General features: G+C 40.6%; 1 protein-coding gene across 4 annotated transcripts in view; it reads right to left on the bottom strand.

Moving 5' to 3' along the window:
* The window catches only part of cd276 (CD276 molecule), an 85,907-nt gene that overhangs the window by 54,774 nt on the left and 6,070 nt on the right, over positions 1 to 25,063 (bottom strand). For all 4 annotated transcript variants that reach the window (XM_015044323.1, XM_015044321.1, XM_015044320.1 and 1 more), the window contains exons 2-4: positions 23,289 to 23,384; positions 8,685 to 9,035; positions 4,155 to 4,451 (exon numbers count right to left, since the gene is read on the bottom strand). In XM_015044323.1, the coding sequence (XP_014899809.1) occupies positions 4,155 to 4,451; positions 8,685 to 9,035; positions 23,289 to 23,334 (694 nt within the window). In that variant the 5' untranslated portion in view covers positions 23,335 to 23,384. The remainder of the gene's footprint in view (positions 1 to 4,154; positions 4,452 to 8,684; positions 9,036 to 23,288; positions 23,385 to 25,063) is intronic.

Below are 25,063 nucleotides of genomic sequence, written 5' to 3'. Positions count from 1 at the left end.
GTCATGTAGCGCAAAGATCGATAATTCAAATCAATTCCAGAAACGCCTGATCACAACTCTTTATGTGACTAAAGTACACCTCTTGACTGGATCAATTTCTTCCACTCCAACCTCTCCAGCACAATGGGCCAAGGATGTCGGGGACAAGATAGTAGATCTGCCAAAGGCTTGAAAGCTGTTGCTTATTAAAACCTGGAAATCCAAGCGAGATTTTTCGATCCGTAACCACACCGGAGGAGCTTCGTAATTACCATGAAGGCAATCACCGAAACACAGCTGGTAAGACACTGCTCTGTAATGTATCATCACCTTGCATTCTTCGGGAACAGAACATATGCATGCCTGTCTAAAACTTTGCAAAACAACATTTCAATGATTCAGCAAAGGCTTGAGGAAATGTGATGTGGTTGAATGATACCAATGCTGAGCTCCTCCATTTGTAGGAGGAGAAATAATGAGTTTGACTCAGACAGCATCTTCTTGGCAACCAAACAGACGTGGTGGCAACCAAGGGTGTAAAATCATTATTACAGTGAATTATTTTTTATCATCATGAGAATCTTGAATTATCAGGATAAGTAGGATGCATAGAAACCTCCAAAAACTAAATGCATCTTTGAGATTATTACTTTTTATGTATTCATTTATTTTATGTAGGTTCCATGAGAATGACAAGAACTATTAACAGCTGTAAAATTTTGTGGTTTTTTTATTTTTGTGGTGTCCTGAAGTAGTCTCTATAATCATCTGTAAGTTGGTCATAGACATATAATCTATTATTATACAAGCTACTATTTTTTATCGTCCCATTTCTCATTTTTGCAATAGATAACACAAAATATGGTGATGAACATTGAAGTTCATCTCACCCATCCCTAGAGGAGACAGAGTGAACTCAACACAGTGTTTAAAAAAAAAAAACTCTTGGACGAGAATGTTCTTTCCTCATATGAAAGACTAAAGATGGGTTATGATTTCGTCCTTTCAGTCTTACAAAAACATTGTAAGACTGTTCTTACAATGAACAGTCTTACAATGTAAGACAATGTAAGAACATTGTAAGACTGTAAGAACAGTCTTACAATGTTCTTGTACCCAGTCTTACAAGGACATTGAAAGACTGGGTAACAAAGAGGTGGCTAAAGAAGAAATAAATTAGTCATGTCAATAAGCAACAATACGCCTAAAGTTTCTGAAAAGATTAACTGATCAAAATTCATCCTAAGGTGTGTAAAACATCAGAAAGTCAGAAATATTTTATGCTTGCCAAAGAAAAAAATAAAAGAGAGTCGTCTGCCCAGTTTTAAGACATGTTTTGTTTGGGGATCAAACTCTTCTTTCACCCAGTGACTTAATATCTTTTATTTTGTGAATGAGGCTTTTGCTGGATTGTTTCTTGAAATTTTGTGTTACCACACTGAAATTAAGCCGCAAATAGACACAACAGCTAATAATGCACCAGTCAATCAGCTAGAGATTAGGCTCAGCAAATCTTCCTGCAATCAGCTCTGATTTGTGATCAGACACACTGCAATCAGTTTTTTCCCTATAAAAATGCATCAAACTAAGAATTTGCACCATTTTGTTGACAGATTTCTATGAACACAACAGTCGACAGCATGCACAATATTTTTATGCACTGGTTTGAAGCTCAGTAACTCTCAGATAATGATTATGGACACATCCTTTGATACATGAATAGGGATAAAATTGAAATCCTTTATTTTTGGGATGGATTCAACAACACAGACTCTATTAAGGAACATGCAGCACATTCCTCTTATATTCCTTGGATTAAAAAAAAAATCTGAACCAGTCAAATTTGGAATCAGTCTGTCAGATTGAAAGAATTGGTGCCTGTCAAATTACAACTACATAAAATGTTAACACCTTCTGCTTCTGAATCCAGAGAAAGAGTAAAGCCCAAAACTCTTAGGATATGATTTGTGATGTTTAATTTTTTTTTTTTAATTTCAAGAATAAATCAGTCAGAGGAATAAGAGGCCCGTGACACTCAGGCTAAAGGTAATGACATTAATTTCCTATGAGCAGCAGCAGTAATATATTTGAATGAGTATCTGTGTCCTTTGATGCCACTCCAGCGTGTCCCTTGGCTGTCGTTCCAAAAAATAAATGAGCAACGTTCCTGCTGACCATTTTAGACTCTTTTATGCTTATGCCATGATTGTTTGTTGTATTTTAAGACCTTGAATCGTATCTCTGCTCACCACTGGTCTCTTCTACATCCATGCCAAGGAACCAAATCTGGACAGGCGAAATGTTTAGCTTGACAGGCTTACAATCTCTGTGCTAATCATGCAATGAAAACCAGCACAAATGCAAAGTGACCTAAATCATTTATGTGATGGCAGGTACTTTAATGGGTTCATTTTGATTAATTAATTAATTAGATAGATAAAAATTTTAATGCAATTACTCACATTTCTGTTCTGGCCAGAACCTTTGTATTTGTGTGTTTCTGGTAGGCCTGTAAATTTTATGCACAGACAACATCCACAAACAACAACAATGGACAACAAATCTGCTTCTCTTGACCCACATGGGGTTTATTTTTGCTTTTTAGAAAAAAGCAGCCTGATGGGATACTGGAAAAGACTGTTGTGTGCAAGTTGTGCTAAAAGGAGTTGGCCTATCACTGAACCAATTCTAGCCTGAAATACCATCTCAATGCCAAACATATTCCAGCAAGAACAGACGTCCCCAACGCTAATGTCAACGCCATACTTCATATTTCCAAAGAAGTATTTTTTGAAATAAATTTCATGAATGATCAGTGGTATAATAGGAATGATATTACAGCACTTTGCATCGATTTGATGGTTGAATAACCTAAATAACAGATTAGAAACAATAAATATCTGTCAATTTATGCAACAATTTATCTGGCCTTTCAATTGGAAATGTTGCTTCGTTGACATATAGTTTTTGAATAAAATGCAATTAACTGAGATTAATGAATTACACACCCTGTAATTCAGTTGATTAAAAATTTTAAATAGAGTCCCGTCACTAATTTATTTATGTGGCTTACTCAATAATTTTACAAATGAGCCATCCAAATGAATGAGAGGCGCAGCAGAGGCACTAAATGATAGACTACAACCAAACCTGCAGAAGAGCATCAGTCTCATAAAATGGAGAAACCAAAGGTAGCCACAGCAACACACTACCAAAACAGCTTCTCCAGTTATATTTGTATTGTCATTGTGTGCTTAATACTTCCCCACCTCCCCATTGGTCCTTCTGACTGGTTATCTGTCCTGTTCTGAGGGCAAGCAAACTGTTAGAAAGGCCACCTTCACTCAGCCGTCCAGTCCTGCCAATCGGCCGTCCTGTTTCCAGACAGCACAGTCATTTCCCAGCCCAGTGGAGCAGCACTCCCTGACCTCTGCCTTGACCTCCATCTCAACAGGCCGAGCACCAGCACCAGCTGCAGACCAGAGAGCCAGCTTGGGCCACCTCTTCTTATTTATGAGCCATTTCACACAGTGCTGCTCCCATTAGAGACCCAGCCCTAGCCCACCCTTACATGGCATTCTCGTCACATTTAACACAGAGAATACACCAGCAGGGCCAGGGAGACACGGCTGGGTGGTGCCTTGAGGTGAGGCTGAAAAGACCATTAAAATCATCACATCGCTGCTGTCACAAGTAGAGTGTAAGTGATTTGAGAAAGGTAAACATGTGAAACCAGTCTACGGTTGACAGGGTACTTCCTGTAGAGAACATCTAGAGAACCAGTCACTTCCTTTTTGCGCATGAGTTCATTATACTGCTAAATCTTTTGAAGTTTCTGATAAACAGCAACTTGACTACACTTAGAGAAAATATCCCCCACTGATCTAACTTAACCATGCAAAAGAACTGACAGGTAAAGCTTTCTGCAGTGCAAGAAAAAATTTCTTTATTTCCCAGTGGTTTCATTGCAGCTTCAAAAAAAAACACTCCACAGTGTTAAAACTCCACAGCGGGAAAACTCGGCAGAGAGACTGGTTCACAAAAGTATACAACATTTTAATGAGAAACTCTGGAGATGCTCCACTGGAAACAAGACTGGTCTGTAGATTGTGCAGTGATGAAATTCAAACACGCACACCAGCCAGCACAGAGTAGCTGAGAAAACCCTCACCCACCTGTGACTGTGACAAAGATGGAGCGTTCTTCACTAAGCAGCGGGTTGATCAGTCTGCAGCTGAAGGAGCTGTTGGGCTCCAGCACGACGGTCAGCACACTGGTCATGGTGAACAGCCCTTGTTCATTGGCCACCACTGAAGTTGTGATGTTGTCCGTCAGGTTGCGTCCGCTCCCGTCCTGCCATATGACATCGGCCTTGGGATACCCACCATAGGCCACACAGGTCAGGGCCACCTCGTCCCCAGGCCGCAGGTTGGATTCAGGCTCCAACGTGACCTCAGGCTTGGTATAAGGAGCTGCAGGAGGAGAGCAGAAAGAAGAGCTAACAGTTAGCCGGCTAATGATATACGGTAAGTAGATCTGGTGACAGGTTTATCTGAGGTAAAAAGACATCAGGACCCCTAAGGTGTGTCATGAGCATCGTTTCTTGCCATAAGCAGACACTGAATTTGTCATTAGTTAAGTGCACCTAGACAGTAGGTGACTGAACTTTGAAATAGATAGCTCTATTGGTACTGGTGACAACTACTGAAAGAGTTGTCACTCTTGTGATTAGAAATCAATTATTGATGCAATATGACCCAAGATTTTTTCCAAAAGCACCTTCATCTAAATTCTTCTTAGTGTCATTACTGCATTCCTTTATAATTCATAAATCAAATAAACAAACAAAATAAAAGCGCTTAGCTAGACAAAAGTCCGTGACCATAGATCCTTGTAGTGATCTTGTGATGATGAATCCAAAGAACAATCCATTGTCCCAACGACAGACGACAACTGCAATGAATATAATAATTAGCTTTGCCTTTTCTGAATTAGGGGAAAACTTCACTAGCACTCGCTTAACGGTCCTCTCCCTGCCAGCATGCCTAGGTGAGCCTCATGTGGGGAAAAGGAGGGGAGACCATATGGGTCCCATATGGGTTTGTCTGCGGGTTCCACGATGGCCCCACATGGGTTTGCCCATGTAGGGCCAGAGCCCACATGGGCCCTACATGGGCCCTCTATATGGTGGCCCACATGGGTTTGTCCATTTAGGGCCCATGTAGGGCCCATGTGGGCTCTGGCCCTACATGGGCAAACCAATGTGGGGCCATCGTGGAACCCGCAGACAAACCCATATGGGACCCATATATCAGCCCTCCTTTCCCTCACATGGGTCCCACCTAGGCACATTGGCAAGGAACAACCAGCTTGTTTTCCTCCACCTATAGATAAAAACATGTAAAATAGTTTCTCCTGTGTGCTGTATGACACGTTTTCATTTTAGTTGTACCGCGTCTGTGTGGTCATCTTCTCTTTAGTGAACATACTGGATGTGCTTCTTAATCTTCCACCTCCTTGTGTCTTTATGTGTCTGGGTGCCACACTTGCGTGACATTTGTAAAATGATTATCAGCCATGTTCACATCACAATGTGTCCAAAAACAGAATATTACGCATACAATTCTACTAGAGGTGTGGGCAAGACAACAATGTTGACCCTGCTGAGTGTTGCACCCCAACTCCTTTGGCTGTGGTTCAACTGTGAAAGTTCATGTTTGTGGGACAGAACTGCTTGAGGCAGCTTAGAGAAGGGTTTCTTTTTGCACATCTCTGATGTATCGGTTTTATGAAACAGTCTACTGAGACAAAAGGACAGCAGAAACGCCGACTCAGTGTTCTTCTTTTCAGGTTGTCTGCAGTGAGTTTCACCCTCAAAATTGCCTGATATGTTTCCAATTAAGTTCCTAATTATATTTAAGGAGCTTAGTGTATCAGACAACCTCAGATCCTACAGACAGAGACATCTTCTACATGTAGCAATAATGCCATGCTGCTTTACTCCAAAGATGCTCCCTCTGGAGAACCGAGCCAACTCCCTGAGAGGGATTTGGCCCTCTAGAGGTGGTGACACATAGCAGAAGCAAAAAAAGAGAGCTGGCAGTCCCTGGGAGAACACTAAATGGATAGCTCATGTGGAATCTGAGACTGCACAGCCCATGGCACCAAAAATGTAGAAGGAAGGAGGTGAAAGATCTTTTGTCAGACTTGGAGAGAAAAACACCTTTTTACAACCCCGAAAGGTAAAACAGAAGTAAAAAAGGAAGAAAAGAAGAGACAATCATGGCACAGCAAAGCAAAGGCTGAAGGAGCTGAAGTTGAGATTAAATAAGTTTGTCTTTACTGCTTTTTAAAAAGTGGGGCTCTCAACACCGAGACAGAATGAGCACCGACTCCAGCTGTGCATTTGACTTACAGATTTCCATCAAGGCCCGCTTTCATTTTCTTTCAGCACAGCGTGAAGAAAGTTTGCAGTACTAAGCGCAAATGCAGCCCAAAAATAGAACATCTAATAATGCTCACCATAAAATCAAACCAATTTGTCACTGCAGGACACACTGACAGATCAAAAAATGTTAGCTATCAACACCTCCCAATACACATCCTTCCTGGGAGGATCTGAAGCAATCTCACAACAGATATAGAAATGTGAGAAGGAAGGGAAGGCACACAATATCATTATAAATAAATAAAAGGCTCTCAACTGTGAAGAGGGGCAATGTGGTCTCACAGGACGGAAGATGTTAGTGATGGTTGATTGACCGTGACAACAGCTAATAATCAAAGTCAGCACATATTGACCATGACAAGGACCACAATCAGCGCGTATTGACAAAAAAACAATCCTCGGCAGCCCAGAGGAAGCCGTTTATTACCTGTTTACATCTTGTGGGAAGAAATTATCCTAAATCAACTGTGCCATAAGTGTGTGTGTGTGTGAGAAGGCACAATAAGCAGTGATCTCTTAAAAATGTATTATTTTGTTTGTTTAGTGAACACGTCTCAGAAACTGTGCCTGCGCTTTATGGGCTGGAAACATCTCGAGGTGCTTCCGATATTTGATTAAAAAGTCTAAATTAATTTAATTTAATATATGTTTCTAATTTTAGTTCATTAAAAATATGTTTTGTTTTTTGCAAACACAATCATCCTTATTGGCTTTTGCAAAGTTCATCACCTGAGTTATTCTTGTATCCTGAGATTTAATTAGTTATTTGGGTATTTTACACAGAGCTACAACACCGGTTCATATTGCAGGTTTTTGTGAACGCCTGCCACTTGCACTGGAGATCAAAATTAACAGAATTTCCTAAATGTCAAGATCACTTTGTAGTCATATTCCAAAGTATCCGAAAATGAGAGACGAGCAAAACGTATTTGTTTGCTAAGTTGCACATACTCTGAGGCACCAGGTAAAAACAAAACAAAAAACATCAACAAAAGAAAACTGATTAAAATAAAGAACAGTAGTGCATCTGACTTCCCTGGCATTTATATAAAATTAATAATAAATCATGTATTGTTGGAGGGGAGTTTGGCAAGTCATTTCAGCTGAAGCAGAAAGCATGTTGGCATTCATGGTTGAAAATTACTGCTGAAAAGAGAAGTGATCCAAAGTTTACTTTGGCCCTAAAAGTAATGGTTTTTGGGTCGCAAAGGTAATATTCTGTTTGTGAAAAAGACTGAGCACAAAGTCTAAAGAAACAAGTGAAAGGTGGAGATGGAAGGGTTATTGTTTCAAGAACGTTTTGTGCAAAAGGATCTACATGGCAGAGAAAAACAGTTTGTCACACAGCGAAACAGACAAAGCAGTCCCTTGGAAATGAAAACACTTAAATAATAAGATGGCCAACCAAGACTAGAGATGTGCTGAGCTTATTCAAAGCAAGGACCTGTATACTTTCGACTAATTGTTGACTGTTGTATCCATCAGGAACTTTAGTTGTAATTGTTCTCCATGCCACAGTCATTGCTGCAAAATGAAGATGCTGTTTAGAAACAAAGACCTTGTGAGGCTCTAGTAGCCTTTCTTCACAGTAATCAGACAGAAATTGGCCATTGAGAGAGAGGGGGAGAAGACGTGAGGCAAAAACCCCAGGCTGGTGAATCGAACCCCAGATGGCCTATTTAATTAGGTTGAAAATGGCTGAAAAACATATCACAATACAAGCGTTTCATATCAGTCGATATCAATAAACATTGATTCATTTTTTTTTTTTTTTTAAACATCTGAAATATTGCTGCCCTGACCTTTTCTGTTTTATCCAGTTTTCACTCCATGCCGTTCTTTCTTATTTTTAAGCAGTTTTGAAGCATGGTGGCGAAACGTTAAACTGCTGCTGCTCAAGTTACTCGACAGGTTGTTGCTAGGTAGCCAAGGAGCGAGCCACCAACCTTGCATAGAGAGGTTGAGCCTTTCTTCTGCCTACGTTCCCCAGAATACTGTGCGGTTTTGGATCAGAGTTCAGTGAAATTATTTAATATTCTATCAGATATATTAGCTATTTACATTGAACACATATTTATAGCGATATATGTTGTAATTGATTTATTGTCCAGCCCTATAACTTTTATATTTTTCTCTTATATTGTCAAGTGTTCAAGAACTGTTCTTACTTTTGATCACCAGTTTATTTGTGATCCCACTGCTCCAAAAATGCAGCCCCCATCACCCCGTCTGTCACAGATGTCACAACTCAACTCACCTGCGACCTGCAGCAGCAAGGCAGCGCTGTCGTACTCTTGCACTCTGACAAAGCAGGTATAGCTGCCCTCGTCAGCAACCGCCACCCTTCGTAGTAGGAGTGAAGCGTTGCCCATGGTCAGCTGGGAAGGGAAGAGGCTGGTTCGGTTGGCGTAGCTCTCTGCCTGTTCCGTCAGCTGGTCCTGCCCCATGAAGAACCCATGGACGCTGCGCTTGGTGTCAGTCAGCTGCCAGAACACAGTCACGTCGGACAGGTTGAAGGGACTCGTGTGGTTGAAGGAGCAGTTGAGGGCGACGTCTTTTCCATGCAGCGCCACCACTGGGAGTTCTGGGACTTGCAGTTCCAGCTTAGCTGCAAGAGAAGATGAGAGGCATACATGAGATTTAATCAATAAAATCAATCACACAGACAATCATTTCATGTACAAAATCATCAACGCATTTTAATTTTCAAGTTCTTCACATTAAAAAGTCTTGACCATCACTTAATATCTAATATCTTTTAGACACTTAAAGCTGAAGTATGTAACTTTTATAAAAAATATTTACTTATATTTTTGTTGAAACTGTCACTATGTCGTGATAGTATGATGCGAAACAGATAACCTGTGAAAAGAAATTGATCTCCTCTGCTTTCTCCTGATGCCAACTGGAAACAACCAATCAGAGCCAGAAGGAGGATCTTGGTGTTGACAATTAGGCTTGTGTACACATCACTCATACCCCTCATCACCTTTGCTCCTTACAGCATCTTCCTGAGAGCAGTGACAGCTGTCCTGAGACAGTAAGTCGTTTCTATGACCTTCTTCCTGGCTCTGGTTGCATTCGTTCATATGGAAGCTCAGAGAGGAGGTGGAAGAGCTCAATCTTTTCGCAGATTATCTATTTCATATTATACCGTCACGACATAGTGACAGCTTTAACAAATATACAAAAAAAAGGTATAAAAGTAATATACTGCAGCTTTAAGAATTCAAAAATATAAAATAAATAACATTAGCAAATACTACGTGGCCCAGGCAGAGTGTAAACATACAGTATTCACTGAATCACAGCTTTAATTTGGTGTGCACTGTTCAGATGTGACTGACTGACACCTACACACATCTGGAAGCCTTTGAACGCAAAATCAGAGCAGCATTTGGAGATGAGCGCTGTGGCTCCTTCAGAAATGCGCCGTCTGTTTGTGCGGCAAAGTAGCATGAAGAGTGTAAGCTGAAATGAGCGTGAGAGGGAAGGAGCGAGGGGATCTGAAAGTAAGCATCAGGACTTTTCTCGTGTTCCTGAAAGCTTTGCCTCCTGGTGATGGCTCAGTGCTGTAAAACTCAGCAATGGAGGCAACATCTGTTTGGCTTTAGTTTAATCTTTAGTTAAATCTAGCAAAAAAAAAAAAAAAATCTGGGAAAGTGGTGATGGTGCAGGGAGATAAGTGAAGCAAAAGCATTAAATGTGTGATCTTTGTGCGTCCTGACTTGATTTTTTTTTTCTCTTCTTGCATCCGCACACGTGCGCCAGTGCCCTCATGTGTACCGTTTGTCTAGACTGGGCCGAGAGCAAAGTCCACACTGCATAATCATTCTGAATTAGTAGCCATCTCAGGCAGGCTAGAGTACATTCATGGTATTCTCAAGAGTCAGCATTCTCCATTGATCCCTGTCTGCTGCTATACAACTTGGAGACACTCATCAGCATCACAGGGGAGAAAAATTCCACTCGGGGGGGCCCCCTCGGAGCAACGCGCTCTACTTCCTGCTCAGCCTCTCTAATTGTTGTAATCACGGTGGCATTTTAGCCTCCTCACCCCATTTTGAGCTCCGTCTATCACGGCGCCAGTGTCGGCGGTGGACCACGTCGCCGTGAAGGAGATTCAGCTGCAGCAGAGGTGTGAGAATTACTTCCCCCCATTAACAACAAACAGCTCTTTCATCTGTAAGGGTTTCATACAAATGGGTATTGCCAAGTCAAGGCAGACCCCTATATTTAATCACATTCTGCCATTCCCTACTAGGAGGCAACTCTCTCGCTCTCTCTCTCTCTCTCTCTGAATCACACCCCCACTGACACCAACCCGTTCGTCTGCGAGAACAGTGCCACCTCATGTCTCACCTCACAAGTGCAGAGAGGAGAATGGAAAAAACGCACAGATGTCGGTACGACGAAGTGTGTGAAGCTCGCAGCATGGGTGCTACGATTTCAAGGGAAGCCTCTCAGACTGAGAAAAGGATTTTTTTCCATCGAAACATAAAATCAAAAGGTTTAAATAAGAAAACAAATAAAAAAGTAAACCTCTCTCTGAATGGGCTAAAATGACTTGATTTTAGCTTAAATAACAGTGAGTATACCAATGAAAAAACAATTCTCTTGACTTAAAAAGTAGAAGCGACATAAGGATCCCCACCCCCCCACTTCTAAACTGCAATTACAAAAGCTCCTCTGCTGCTGTGGGAGTTATCTCCCCATATTGTGCTCACACTCACTTAGCAGGGCTGCACAATACCAAAAAGTTATCGCAGCAAAGCAAAGCAGACGCAGCAGCATTGTTTCGGCATCGCCTGGGTACGCCGAGTTGGTATTTCCAATGTGTTTTCATGGGTGGCCCAACGTTTGCTGTGCAAGTGTTTTGTTTTTTTTTGTTGTTTTTTTTACAGGAGCAGAGGGGTCAGTGACAGCCCTCTTCGAGGCACGCATGTTGAAAGGAGGAGGGGAGAGAGCAATTAAATCACTCCCCGAGCAGCCTGGGATGACTCACACCACTGACTTCATACACAAAAGGAGGGGTGGGAGAGGGAAATAGAAAAGAGAAGATTGGCGCTGAGCTCACACTTAAAGATAATATCTGGAAACAAGCCAACAAAGAGTGTGATGGAAGCTCACAGTCTAATCCCTCAACCAGCACCAAAGCCATGTCAGAGAGAGGGAGCGATAGAAACTCGTCTTTTTTGGCAAACATCTTGCATTCTCCTCCGTGTTTTCCTCCCCGCTCCTCGAACTGGTGACCCCATCTTGACTACCTGGGCCTGAGATGATGATGCACCTTTACATACGGATATTTAGCAGATAACCTGGCCTGCACTGGCAAAACAGCAAATTCAACCCATTTTTCTTAACCAAAAACTGGAATAAAACTAGATCATCCAGTTAGACTACGCATGTATGCTGATGACACAGATTTATATGTGGCTTTTAAAGCCATCTGTCTGTGTAATTGGAGCCTTTTGCCTGAATGAAAAGTCATATCTCATGTTAAAGGTTAATGCTGTATCAAGATGTTTTCCTGATCTTTGTCCATCAGTAATGATTGAAGCCGGGGGAAAAAAAGGCAAATTATGGAAAAACAAGTCTTCTGGTCCTAGGTAATTGATTATAAACTTCGAAAGTTTCATTGAATTGAGTTTATTTTTCTATACTGGTATAGTATAGCTCTTTTACTCAGTTTTGTATGTACATTTTGACCATTATGTAATATCTTCACGTGCCCAAACTCGAGCGTGGTTTTGTATCTGTTTATTCTTGACAAGTACCTTTATAAAAAAAAAATTAAATACGGTGGGAGGTGAAAAGCAATCACACTTTGTTTAATAAAGTGGAAAGCCAAAACAAGATGGAAAACATTATTTCTGTGAGAAAATGAGAGCAAGTGGTGGAAACTCTCCTGCAAAATTACTTGGTCCGATGTGAGAAGACAGATGGAAGACAGAATTATTCAAATTTGATAACAAAATTAAGAGATTTTACAACAATAAATGGAGAGAATGGATTTTTTACTGTCTACTATTATCACTAATTTTGTTTTTGCTCTATTGAAGAATAAAATCTGATTTTTTTTAAAGAAATCTACTGAAGTCTGTCTCTTTATAATGGAAAGGCATATTTAATTTACTGCTATTCCATCCTAATTTAAATAACTCACCTGACTATAAAGAAATGATTGTCCTCAAAAAAGGTAAGAGGCCCTAAAAAGTATTTCTCTAACACAGTCCGGGACATTTTATGGAGCCCAGGCCTCATTTATTCTACGTTAGGTGTTGACTTTAATAATGCTGTTCATTCAAATGGGATAAAATATGCAAATGCAAATTATTTTTATGGCAATATTTAAGAGAGTATTTTCTATCTAAGGTACACAGAAAATACTATGCTACCAGAATAAGATAAAGAATATAATTTTTACAGATGCATAATCAAATAAAAACATAATATTGTGTTTAGCCAATGGCCTTCAACAACAGTTTTCGTTGTTCACATGGTAAAATAATAGACCACCCCTGCGTCGTCGCTTCACGTTTACATAAAAACAAAAATGGCAACAACTATAAACTATGGTGTTTTTTCCTCAAAATCCTATCACTAAATTCAAATGACAGGTCAACATTAAAGCCGTCTTAAAGCGAACAGAAGGGAGCAGCAGACTGTGTTGCATGGAGGGCAAGAGACCGGACAGCACAGACGCACAAGCAGAGATCATAGACGTCATGGAAAATGCGCTCGTCAGAGGTGAAACACCACGATCCAAAGCAAATCACAGTGTGCTGTTTTTGATCTGCCAATGTTTACAACAGGCACGTCATGTACAGACGCTGAGCGATCAGCTCTGCTCTGGTAACCTAGGAAAAAAGAAACAAAAAAAAAAACATGTTCTCTCCAAGGATACAAGCGAGAGCCGGAGAGATTAAAGATTACAACACAGGTGGTCTTTAGAGGGGGGCTTGTGGAGAGGCCCGTGGAGTCTTCTCAGGGGTGCAGGTGAGGATCCTATGTCTCCTTCCCTCACCCCAATAAAGAGATGCTCAGAAGCCATAGAGGGCAGGCTGGGAGATGTCAGGCGGTGGGGATTTACACGCTGCACTTTGTGTTTATGGGCCTCAACTCTGTCTGAGTGCCTGCGAGACGTAGACGAGCACTTTCACAGCCGACATGAAATAAACTCATTACAGCCTTTGTGAGTGTTGGCAATGGGTCCCGCTCGCCAGCCAGACACGGGCCCAGCTAGAATAAGGCTGCAAGTGATCTTCACACTGTGCGCCACTCGTACTTCCATGGCTACCCACCACCTTGTCAATATCAGCTGCTCTTGCCATCCTGACAGCCTTAGATATGCAAGACATGGCTGCAGCCGGATTTGCCTCTACATGGGACTTTTCCATTCCGCTCTCTTTCCATGAGATGAGTGTGAAGGCTGACTGTAAGATTGAGAGACAGCGGGGTTTCAAGCAAGACAGCACTTATGTGCATCTGAGCTATTAAAGAAAGACTGCGTGCAAGGTAATGGACAAGGCTATTTGCTCAGTAAATGACCTCGCATTAACCTTGGAAATGCAGACATGCAAGTGCACACGCGTGCTCCCTCGTGCATTTATGTTTACAGTATGAGTACACACGTCAGATTACTGGAAGCGGGATTGTAAGTGATTCGACCGTTTCAGTTGTTATTTTTTTAGAGATCTTGAACTCTGTTGACAATCAGTCCAACCCTGTTGCTCTGTGGTTTATGATGAGCAAGTAGTTTCTGAAGTCAAGGCCTTTAAATTTACTTGGAGTTACTACAGTGCCCATTTAACATTTCTACATTTTGGCACGTTACAAAGATTTTTTTTTTTTTTGTACAAACAGTCTAAAAATTATGGCAGGTGTGGATGTTCAGCTCCCTTGAATCGATACTTTTAAGAGCCACCTTGCTGGGATTGCAGCAGCCTGTCTTTTGGGTCATTTTTCCACCATCTTTGCAGATCTGGAAACTGAAATGTTGCCAGTTCTTCTTTGCAAAATAGCTCAATCTCAATCAGATTAGATGAAGAGCATGTTTTTGGATTTAGTCTTTGATTCTCAAAAGCATTTGAGTCTGGACTTTGATTGGACCATTTTAAGCACACAAATGTGTCTTGGTCAAAACCATCCCATTGTAGCTCTAGGTTTAGGATCCTTTTGGAAGGTGAAATTTATCCCTCACCTTTCTAATTTGTAGAAATCCATCCTCATAGTGCAGTTTGTTTGTAAACAAAATGTTCAGCTTTAACTGCGGTAAAATATGGTTCAACAAAACATTGACTTGGAGAGGGCGGCTGAATATGAAGAATATATGTCATGTTTGTTTAATGATTCCTAAGTACAAACTACATGGAAATCTGTGGTTCTAATGTAAACAGTAAAAAACTAACAACTTAAGGGGACTTGAATACTTGCATAGCATACACACACAGAGGGATTTTCAAAGGATTACAGATGTTTGAATTACCTAAACAGCTTTCGCCACTGCATGAACCAAGACACATTTCAAAAGCCTCTCAGCAAGCACACTTCACACTTAATAACATGCAGTGTAAAGGTGTAATTAGCAAGTTTAATAATGTCTACATCCTCTTTTAGTGAGCTAGTTTAAGGACACCGCTGTAGCTGCATAACATACTGGGACATTGGAAACGAAACCAGTAATATTTAATAAGAAGCTACAAAATATAACTTATTTACAGGAAAGTAATTAAAAGTACATCCCGCCTGAGCCAAAGTGTGAATGTCTTAAAAGTGCTTTTAATTGGCTTTAAAGAGATCCAATCACTTCCATGAAATCCGACACAAAACAAACCAGTGTGACAAATGTAATTACAATGTAAAGAAATTTATTTTTTAAATTCTGTTTTATGCTATTTTCCTATTTTTCAGTTTAATAATTTTGATCTCCATTTAGAGAAGTGTCTCCACACTGGAGTCATAAAACCACGTTCCTTCAATGTACTGCAGAAAAAACTTACTTTTAGTCAGATTTCTTTTAAGTGTGAACGAAACCTCTCCTTGGTGTCTGCTCCTTGATGATGGGTCGGTACAAAATGTCTTGAAGTGGATGCCAACGTTTCTTACCCAACCAAAACTGCAAAGGCATATAATGGCAAAGAGGCAAAATGATTGGCTGTGGGTAAGGACTCTAGTTCTGCAATTTATACCCCGATTTTGTTCCGACATGTTGCCAATTTGTCTCTTAAAACGGTTTGTGTTACACAAACGGTTTTAATGAACGACATATTGTTCCATCATATCTCCCATGTTTTAAACATCTAACTTAACATTGTGTGTACTTTGGTCTTTGGTGAGTGAATAAATATTGGCAAAAAGTCAGGGTTTCCCTCAGTGTATTATCAGCCTGGCGGGCCACCAGGCTTTACTTGGCTAAGAGATTTTAGGGAAGTTTTCATGTTTGTCTTTTGTAAGACTGTATAGTTGGTGTTTAGGTATTGTTAATAATGTATCCCAATAACACATAACTACCTAGTGACATTTTAAAATTTCCTGTCAACTTTAAACATTTTTTAACTCAAAGACACGGTGGGCCACTGGATGAATACCACCCAGCTTGGGAAGTTTACTGGGGGAAAACCCACAAATTAAATTAAAACAAAGCTGTATTATTAACATATTTGGGCCATTTAAGAAAATAAGTATAATAATTTTATCTTTTTAATTTTTGCAATTTGAAAGTTTGTATTTTTATTATAAACAGTGGAGTAAATGAGCAAAATGTAAAGATTTAAGCAGGTAAAGGGAAGCAAAGTTATATATTAAGAAGCATCCGCCTGGTATGTGGGGACGAAACAAAACAAAGAAAGGATTAACAAGTTGTTTAGAAAAAGTGAATTAATATATATATAAAAAATTACAAATTTAGGTTTAAATAAAGTTATTCTATTTACAAAAAAACTGTGCATACCAAAAGAAGTAATAAGTCCTTTCTGGACACCATGACATATCTCCACTTTACCACTGTCATAATGAAAAAAGAAAAAAGAAAACATACATCTTTAGGTATTTGTATTCATAAAGCAGAAATTGCACTGGTATCAAGGAAATGCAAACAAAATTCCACTTTGGACACAGTGGCACACACTCACACAGACACCCAATTTCATGCAGAAACAGACACCCAAAGGCCAGGGAGCACATTGATATTCCACACTTGTATTACTGCTGACAGCTCCACAGCATCACACTGTCTGAGGAATTGGACATGAGGTATCCTGACACTACAATGGAGATGCTGTTACAAAGCTGCTCTGGAGCAGGGAGCTTCCATAATCACAACGAGCAACAGCCCCATACACACACACACACACACACACACACACACACGCACGCACGCATGCATGAACAAACACACACACGTATACACAGAGGTACACAGGTGCTGGGGGCCCTTGCACTGTCCTTGACACACAAAAACAAACACAGCACAGGAAAGCTCGCCATGCTGTTTAAGTTAGCAATGCGTATAAGGATATAATTACTTTGACAGCTCTTTGATTTATTCAGCAGGTATGTTCGATATATGTTAGCATTGCATGCATTCATCTTTTAGTTGGCAATTCAATACGAAGATCTGCCAGCGTCAGACGCAACCCCACTTCAGCCTCAATATCAGTTCAATAACATTGAACCAGACAAAGGACGTTACCTTCAAGTCTTTCTTCATAAATAAAATAATTGGAGCTGTTTAATTGCTGAGTGGCTCCATTTGGACAGTTACTGGAGCCATTTATGTGTTACAGCGAGTACACATATATGTATGTGCATTCTCCATTAGAGCAAGCAACAGAGCATTTTACACATGAAGGAAATCAAACATTAGCATTGGAGGGCAAATTAGAGAGGCAATATTGACAAAGCAGAGCAAACGGATATGTAAGGTGAAACATCTAGACTGCAATGAATGTATGTTTGAGTTAAGCCAGAAGAAGAGCAAGGGCAAATCGAAAAATGCTTTTACGACACTGCCCCCATCTGTCGAGCAGCGGGACTGCAGGGAAGCGCCCTGTCATTCTGGGCATTTTGCACCAGCTACACTTCAAAGGAGTGGGCTCAAAAGAACTGCGAGTCCTTTCATACTGATAATTCTTATGATATATCCAATGGCTGTATAGGTCTAAAGGGAAAGCTGGTTTTTGATTTCATGTTGTCCAAAGTGGATGTCCAGATAATGCCAGCACTAGAAAGGGAGAGGGAGAGAAGCAGCATCTGGAGATCATTAAGAATGTGTGTGCTTAGCTAGTATGATGTGGATCAAAATTGGACACTGAATTTTTTCTGCGTCCTAGGCCGAAATGCCTCCTCAGTGATGAGGCGAAGTAGGGGTGGGATAATCGAGCCCTCTGCAGTGTGAAAAGTAAAACTCAACATTAAGAACAGAAGATAATCTCCTCCATTTTGCTCCCAAAAAAACCCATTGTGAAATGCAAGTTTCCCCACTCATTGGGAAATACAGGTGACGGCTCATAAAAAGAATTTGCTACTTCTCCATTTTCAAGTATTTTTCTGTACTTTTTTCTTTAGTTCTCGCTCCCTTCTACTGCTCCCCCCCATCTTCCATTCTTCATGGATACACGCCATCTCATATCCCGTCAATAAGCTGTTAATGGACTCTGGCATTCAGGTACAAGTGTCTGCAGAAGAAAAGTAGGCAGATAAAGGCAAGCCTCTGGCATACAAGCCTGAGGGACGGAGAGCCTTTGATGAGCAGCCGGCTGAGGACAGAAAAGAAGGGTGACAAACACTGGAGCACCCAAATATAGCAGCAGAGCCATGGAGTCAGTCAGAGCTGGGGGCGGCTAATTTCTAACAATGACAAGCCATACATAATTTAAATTAACTGTGCTGTGTGCAAAACTTTGCTTCAGCAAACTAAAATATGCCTAGGTCTTGATTTTCTTCAAACCCGGAATCGCATTTGAATTTGCCATTTGATTGCTTGAGTTTGTGAAGGGTGGACCAGAATAATTCTGAAATGAACATGCCTGAGTCGAAATCAACACAAGATTTGGCTAATAAAAAGAGAGGAAGAGCTCCCTCAAGGGTTTGTAAGGTAACAATGATGTGAAAGTTCTTGAATCATACTTTATGAACTAAAATATGACAATGAACAGAAGGTAATTAATTAGAAAGTGTAAATGACTTTGGGATCTCCTAGTGTCTTTCCAAAGTGCGAGTATGAGTTAACAATATGCAAAGAAAAAACCGACGCTAGGATCATAATAGCTAAACTTACAATATTTGACAATGAATTCAAGTTTCTATATTGGAAACATCTGCACAAACTGTAATATAATTTTGTATGCATTCTCAGTTGCAACTCCCTTCTTCATTTTGAGACACAGTAAGCTTACCAGAAAGCAGTAAGAACGACTGGACAGATTGGAAATGCATTGGCTTATGTTAATATAGAATTGTCTCAGACTTTGATGGTGTGTTTCATAAACTATATAGGCTGTAGGCTCATCAGGTCAGGGCCTGCTATACAGATTAAGGTATACCAAGGTTTAAACAGGTTAGCAATACAAAACTGCTAAAAATGTGCATCATACTGTTTCTCTACTTTAAAGGCTTTTTCTTAAGATTCAAAGAGAAAGTTCTGTGGAAAGTTTTTTGCTGGCTATTTCGAGCGTAGAGCTGCCGCTTCCTCTTTCTGACCATGTGTTCTGCTAGTCAGCTGCCTTAAAGTTACATCTTTCTGTCACGTATGAGAAATGCAGCTTAGGCTATTTGGAAATATTATCAATCGCAACTAACAGCGATTGATAATATTTCAATCGCTGTTGAAATATGAAGCTGTACAAACTCGAGGAACACCGCCCTTCCCTCTTAACAGGCTACAACTCAGCTTACCATCATCAGTGTGTGAATGTGCGTATGAATGAGTGGATGACTTGTGTAAAGCACTTTGGAGCTCTTGGACATGATGAAGTGCTATACCAAGGAATCTACCTGTGGATGCAGCTGGTACGCTCCAGCAGCGAAAGGGAAGCTGTGATACTTTCCAAGCACAGATCAGCATCCATTCAACACCTTTTATCACAGCCCACTACACACAAAGAGATCAACATATGGCTGTAGGCCCTCTCTCCCCGGCCAGAGCAACAATCACAGCATATAATCCGTATCAATATTTTAACGATCCCACAAGGCAGCCTTTTTAGAACTTGTTGAAATAATCATGAGATGCTTGTTGGGTAATACACTTTGCTTCAATGAGTAAGTGGTGTGAAAAAAAAAAAAGAAAAAAAAAAGCTGAAAACCAACGAGACAGAGGCAAGCCAACAGAGACAGCTCATTATGTATGCACTACAGCGAAACCAATCTTTGTTGAGCCTGTCCTCGATTGTTTTTAAAGGATACTTTACTGGACGCAATCAAATTAGCAAGAACATCACTGATACGGGGTAATAACCCTAAATTGAATTTCTGCACAGGCTAAAGTGTCCCCCCTTTTGCAGAATCAATTGCTGTGAAAAGAAAAGGAGGGCAGGGAGAGGGTATTCATAGTTAGCAGACCTTTAAAAAGTACACCAGAGATGAAGGCATGAGAGGGCTATTTTCACGCTCCGGGGCCTGCCCGTCTGCCTGCCCACTACTACACCAGATGCAGTCTCTCCAATTATGCTAGCTGGTTTGAATTACCTTCGAACTCCCCTCGTTTTCCTGGGTGAGGCTCCCGCTGCTACATTTGCATGAATTCGACTGTTTTTGGTACCACGAGTCGCAACACAGCGTGCTCTGGCAGCCTTGTGTCTGTGCTAAGTGAACACACACTATGACAACAACAAGCAATTAGCCAGACAGCCTCTTGTTAGCCGTGCCACTGGCTGACACCGCCGTGTGTTACGCTGACGTGAGCCAAGGATATCACTTTACTCAGCGAACTGTTGTGGCTCACTCGTTACTGTAGCACAATGACATTTTGTCCATTTTGCTGACACTCAGAACAACAAATAGGGAGATGTTTGATGAAAACACTCTTAGGCGTTTAAAAGTTAAGAAGGGTCAGAGGTCAATGCAACACTGAAGGAGCCCTTGTTTTTTGGCATTAGATTAAACAAAAACTAACCGGTATGCCTGTGTGCAGTACTAGGTAAGTACCAGACAGCGTTTTGCTGAGGGATATTTAATGGGCTGATTTCTAAAGCCAGATAAGGCTGAGGCTAACTGTATGACATCCTGCTCATATGTTATGTGTTTTTCTCCCCCAAGTATTGTTCTTACAATGTAATTGTTGGCAAAGCCCGCAAAGTGAGATCGTATGTAGTGATATGAGGACGCGCTGAAGTTATTGGGCTATGATGACAGTGGAATACAGAGAAGGTCACAGCCGCTAATCCCTTGATGGGATTGCCATAACCAAGAGACGGTCACCCACATAAAAATATGAACACAGTTTTCTGACTTGCAAGGAAAAAATAAGTAATCAATTTGACCTTTATTAGTCATCCCTCTGGATAATGACTGTGGGGCTTGACTGAAAACAGAAAACCAAAGAAATGCACATTCACATAGCAATTCAATACCTACCCAATCATTAACTGTTTTTAGACTCTCTTTCGGTGCCAAAACACACCTTATCTGTTTACATACGGACTCCACAAGACCTCTGAAGGTGTGCTGTGGTGCCTAGCACCAAGATACTTGCAGCAGATGCCGTTAAGTCCTATAAGTTGCAAGGTGGGACCTCAATGGATGAAAATTCCTTGTCCAGCACGGCACACAGATGCTTGATTGGATAAAGGTCTGGGTCAAGTCACTTTGCTAGATCATAAGTGGATGTTAATTTGAAATCCACATGAATGGAAGGATTCAAAGACTCGCAGTAGAACGTTGTTCAAACCATCACACTATCACTGCATCAGTGACGGTGTGATGGCTCACCCTGGTGTTCATCAGGGTAGGATTAGGGTTAGGGTTAGTCTACCACACTCACCCGGACACTGTGTGATGTTAAATGAAATGTGATTTATCAGACCAGGTCAAGCCTTTACACACTGGTCTAGTTCTGATGATCATGTGCCAGTTGTTGGTGCTTTGGGTTGTGGACATGGGTCCCTGACAGGTCTGCAGCTATATAGCCCCACACGCAACAAAATGCAATATGTATTTTCACATAAAATCAACCTCAAGATCTTAAGCAATTTGATCTTCATTTGCTTAAGATCTGACCACACCGGAGAAGCGTTTCTTCCTATGCACATCACCCGAGGCTACTCATGAACTTGTAATCAGTTTGCCAATGATCCTTTCTTAGATCCCTTTTGATAGATAGTACCACTGTAGACAGAGGACACCCCTCACAAGCTACAGATTTGTAGATGTTTTGACATCTAGCCATTACAATTCTACCTTTGTCAAACTGTCTCAAATCCTTTTGTTTGCTTTTAACTATTAGCTTTGACGACAAAATGTTCTCCAGATGCCTAATACACCCCACCCACAAACACAATGTAGAGATAATCAGTGTTATCCACCATTTATTCACCCTTTCAGTGATTGTAATATTATTTTATATACCACAACCAATAGATGAAGATCTGAATTCATCTGCATTATTAGACAATGTGTGGTGGGATATCGTTTCAGCTTCTAATAAGCCAAACAACGTTCACACTGCATGTACCTTTTGTCTCATTGTACTCCGTTACAGGGGAAGTCTATAGTATCAAACCTGACTTCAACTAATTCACTTAGTGCTCCAGTTAGCAGAGAGAAAGTGAATCATTGTGTGAGCTACAATAGCCCATTACCTGTGAGTTAAAGAGCTCCATCAGTCCACGACACCTCCTCCCCATCTTCCCCCCCAGTGTGGAGAACGAGTTAGGCACTGAATGCCAGACAGCAAGTAATGAGCAGGCCGCAAGCCCATTTGTGCTGGGAGAGAATAGGTCCCTAATGAACCACTGAAGACACTTAGGTCCACTGAGTCAGGACTGAAATGTGCAGCTGATGGCCAATAGGAGCTTGTGCCAATTCCACCAGGAAAAAAAAGGGGGAAAAAATGACATGAATTTGGAAGACAAAACTTTCTTTGTAGATTTTGTATGTTCGCCAAAGACTGATGATGTGTCAGCCACAGACCAGCTGGGAAAAAACTTTACGGTTACAAAAATATGCCTTCTTTGTCCCCATGATGACATACTCAGTCTCTTTTTATTCACCGTGTCAGGCAATGCTATCAAACCAATCCAGGCCATTTGTTTCTTGTTTTTTATGACAACACAAGCTCTTCTCCTGGAGTAAAATCTTTGGGTACGTGAGGAATGAATACTCAGTTGCAACATAAGTCTCAGCCATGCCACTATTTTGTATTTTGAAATACGAGAAGATAACTTCCTCACTGCACTTTCTTAGTCGGAGCAGAAAAACTGCACTCCCAGTATTTCTCATCGAGGTCGTCAAGCTCTCCCCACTGCACCTCAAGGAAAAGGTCAAAGCGTCTTTGCTTTACGAAATCATAAAAAGTCATAAAAAGAAAACATCTCAATGTCAAAGATTTAAAACACTGTAAAAACCAAACTCAAATGGCTTCCCATGAAAACTAGGCCACTGCTTATGCAGCGAGAGCATCTGTATGACTAGAAAAAGAGTCTCTGTCGACTTGTCTGTTTAGACGGACAGAGTTTAAACAGGGAGGTTTACGATTCCCATATTACAGGCATGATATGCTGGGGAGTGCCCTCATTTGAACTGCTGTTTGGCCTAATGAAGCCTTTGTTGAGAAAAAAAAATTACAAGCCTACAGCTTGGTGACAGACGGTAGTAATTCCCTCAATGGTAATGAAAGGATAGGAGAAGTGGAGACACCCACCCACTGCGTGGACGGCCAGCATTGCGAGCAGCAGGAGGGCTAGCATGATGCTTCAGGATGGATTCAAACAGCGGGTCCACGTCTTCAGACACAGCACTGCAGAGGGGAAAAAAAACTGAGATTCAATATGAGAAACGTTTAAATAATTAGGACAATACAGTAACATGGCAATATGGTAAGAAATAACCTGGAATATGGTGCAGAGTGTGATCCAGGGCAAGATTTTGCAAAGAAACATCTTTAGGTACTATGAGCTATGACTGCAAGCCCTTAATGGAAAGGGAGAGCTTTAATGTTGATATGTAAATATGTTTGACTTTTATTTTGAAGGATAAAGGGAAGTCATTCCTGCATTGTTTCCCCTATCTTGCTGAAACACTTGGTTACATGAAGAAGTCTCTGTACTGCTTTGAAATTATTTGTCTGGTAGCATATTAGGCACCTTCTAAAAGACAAGCAAGCACTGTCAGAACATGATTACCATTAGCCGCTAACAAAGCTAAAGCTATCGGCTAACTTCCCATTGGTGCTGAACTAAGGGGCTATTTCACTGTTTCACAGAGTCTGACCTGTAATTAATTATATAAGTTAAAAGCCTAAAATGCTTAGACTGCTCAAAACTGAACATTAAGTATTTAAAGCTGAAATTCAGATTTAAGAAACCTTACTCTCCACTTATAGATACACAAAAATGGGTCACCTCAGAATTACGCAACACAAACATAATAGTGAAACATAGACTACACCGACTTTTGAAGCCTAAAATTAATTTCTGTTTATTTCGCCCCCAAAACACTAAGATTTTGTCATACAAAAAATGTAATGCATCGTTAGTCCATGGGGGATGTGGAAAGAATTTTGACAAGCCTATGATGCTGTACCACCCAGTATGAACATCTTTGAAGACTGAAATTGTTTTTCTGAAGAAAAAAATCTGAAGTTTCCTCTGAAGGTGACTACCTCAGCTTGTTTTTCTCTGGCTTCCTTTAGGCTTTCTTTTCCTTTTTCTTTCAGTAGAAAAAAAAAAGCTGTAATGACAAATGGGGACTTCCAAAGTTGAGTGGAAACAGCCAAGTCATACTCTCTGCTTTACAAGTAAAAAAAAAAAACACTACTTTAGGAGGAAACAGAGACAGAAAAGGCTATCTTCCCTCTTCTCTACCCTCAAATGTATTCAATATTTATGTTATATCCATCTCTGCTACACTGGTGGAGGTCACTGTTTGTCTATAAATTACTAAGAGAAAATCGTCACTGTGATTTTTTTCTTCTCCCTGAGATAAGAAGTCATCATTTAACAAAGAGAGACCAAAAACACTTGGGATATCTCAGTTGAACCTTCTTAGATGTACAGGTTCATCTAAAATAAAATGGGGAAATTGTGAAAAACTCCAATTTTTTTCTGCCACTCCTTTCAGATATTAAACCTCATAAATTACATAGCTCCATTATGCATGGAGTGAAATATTCGTAGCCTTTATTTCTTGTAATTTTTATGATTATGGCTCTCAGATAATGAAAACCCAAAAATCAGTGTCTCAGAAAATTAGAATCTTCCCCAACATCAATAAAAAGGACATTTTAGGCTCCTGAAAAGTATTTTCATCTTTATGTACTTAGTATTTGGTTGAGCCAAATAATTCCTGCATGACTTGCAGGAATTACAAATTCAATGTGGCATGGCATGGAGGAGAGCATCCTGTGACTGTGCTGAGGTGTTCAGGAAGCCCATAGCAACCTGATCTCCCTCATCTTCCTTTTGACAATAGGTCAGG

The sequence above is a fragment of the Poecilia latipinna genome, unplaced genomic scaffold, assembly GCF_001443285.1.
Source record: "Poecilia latipinna isolate Pla-1442-1.1 unplaced genomic scaffold, P_latipinna-1.0 Scaffold668, whole genome shotgun sequence".
NCBI classification, from domain to species: Eukaryota; Metazoa; Chordata; class Actinopteri; order Cyprinodontiformes; family Poeciliidae; genus Poecilia; species Poecilia latipinna.
Note: the sequence above shows the minus strand (reverse complement) of the source record. Positions and strands in the feature narration are given on the sequence as shown.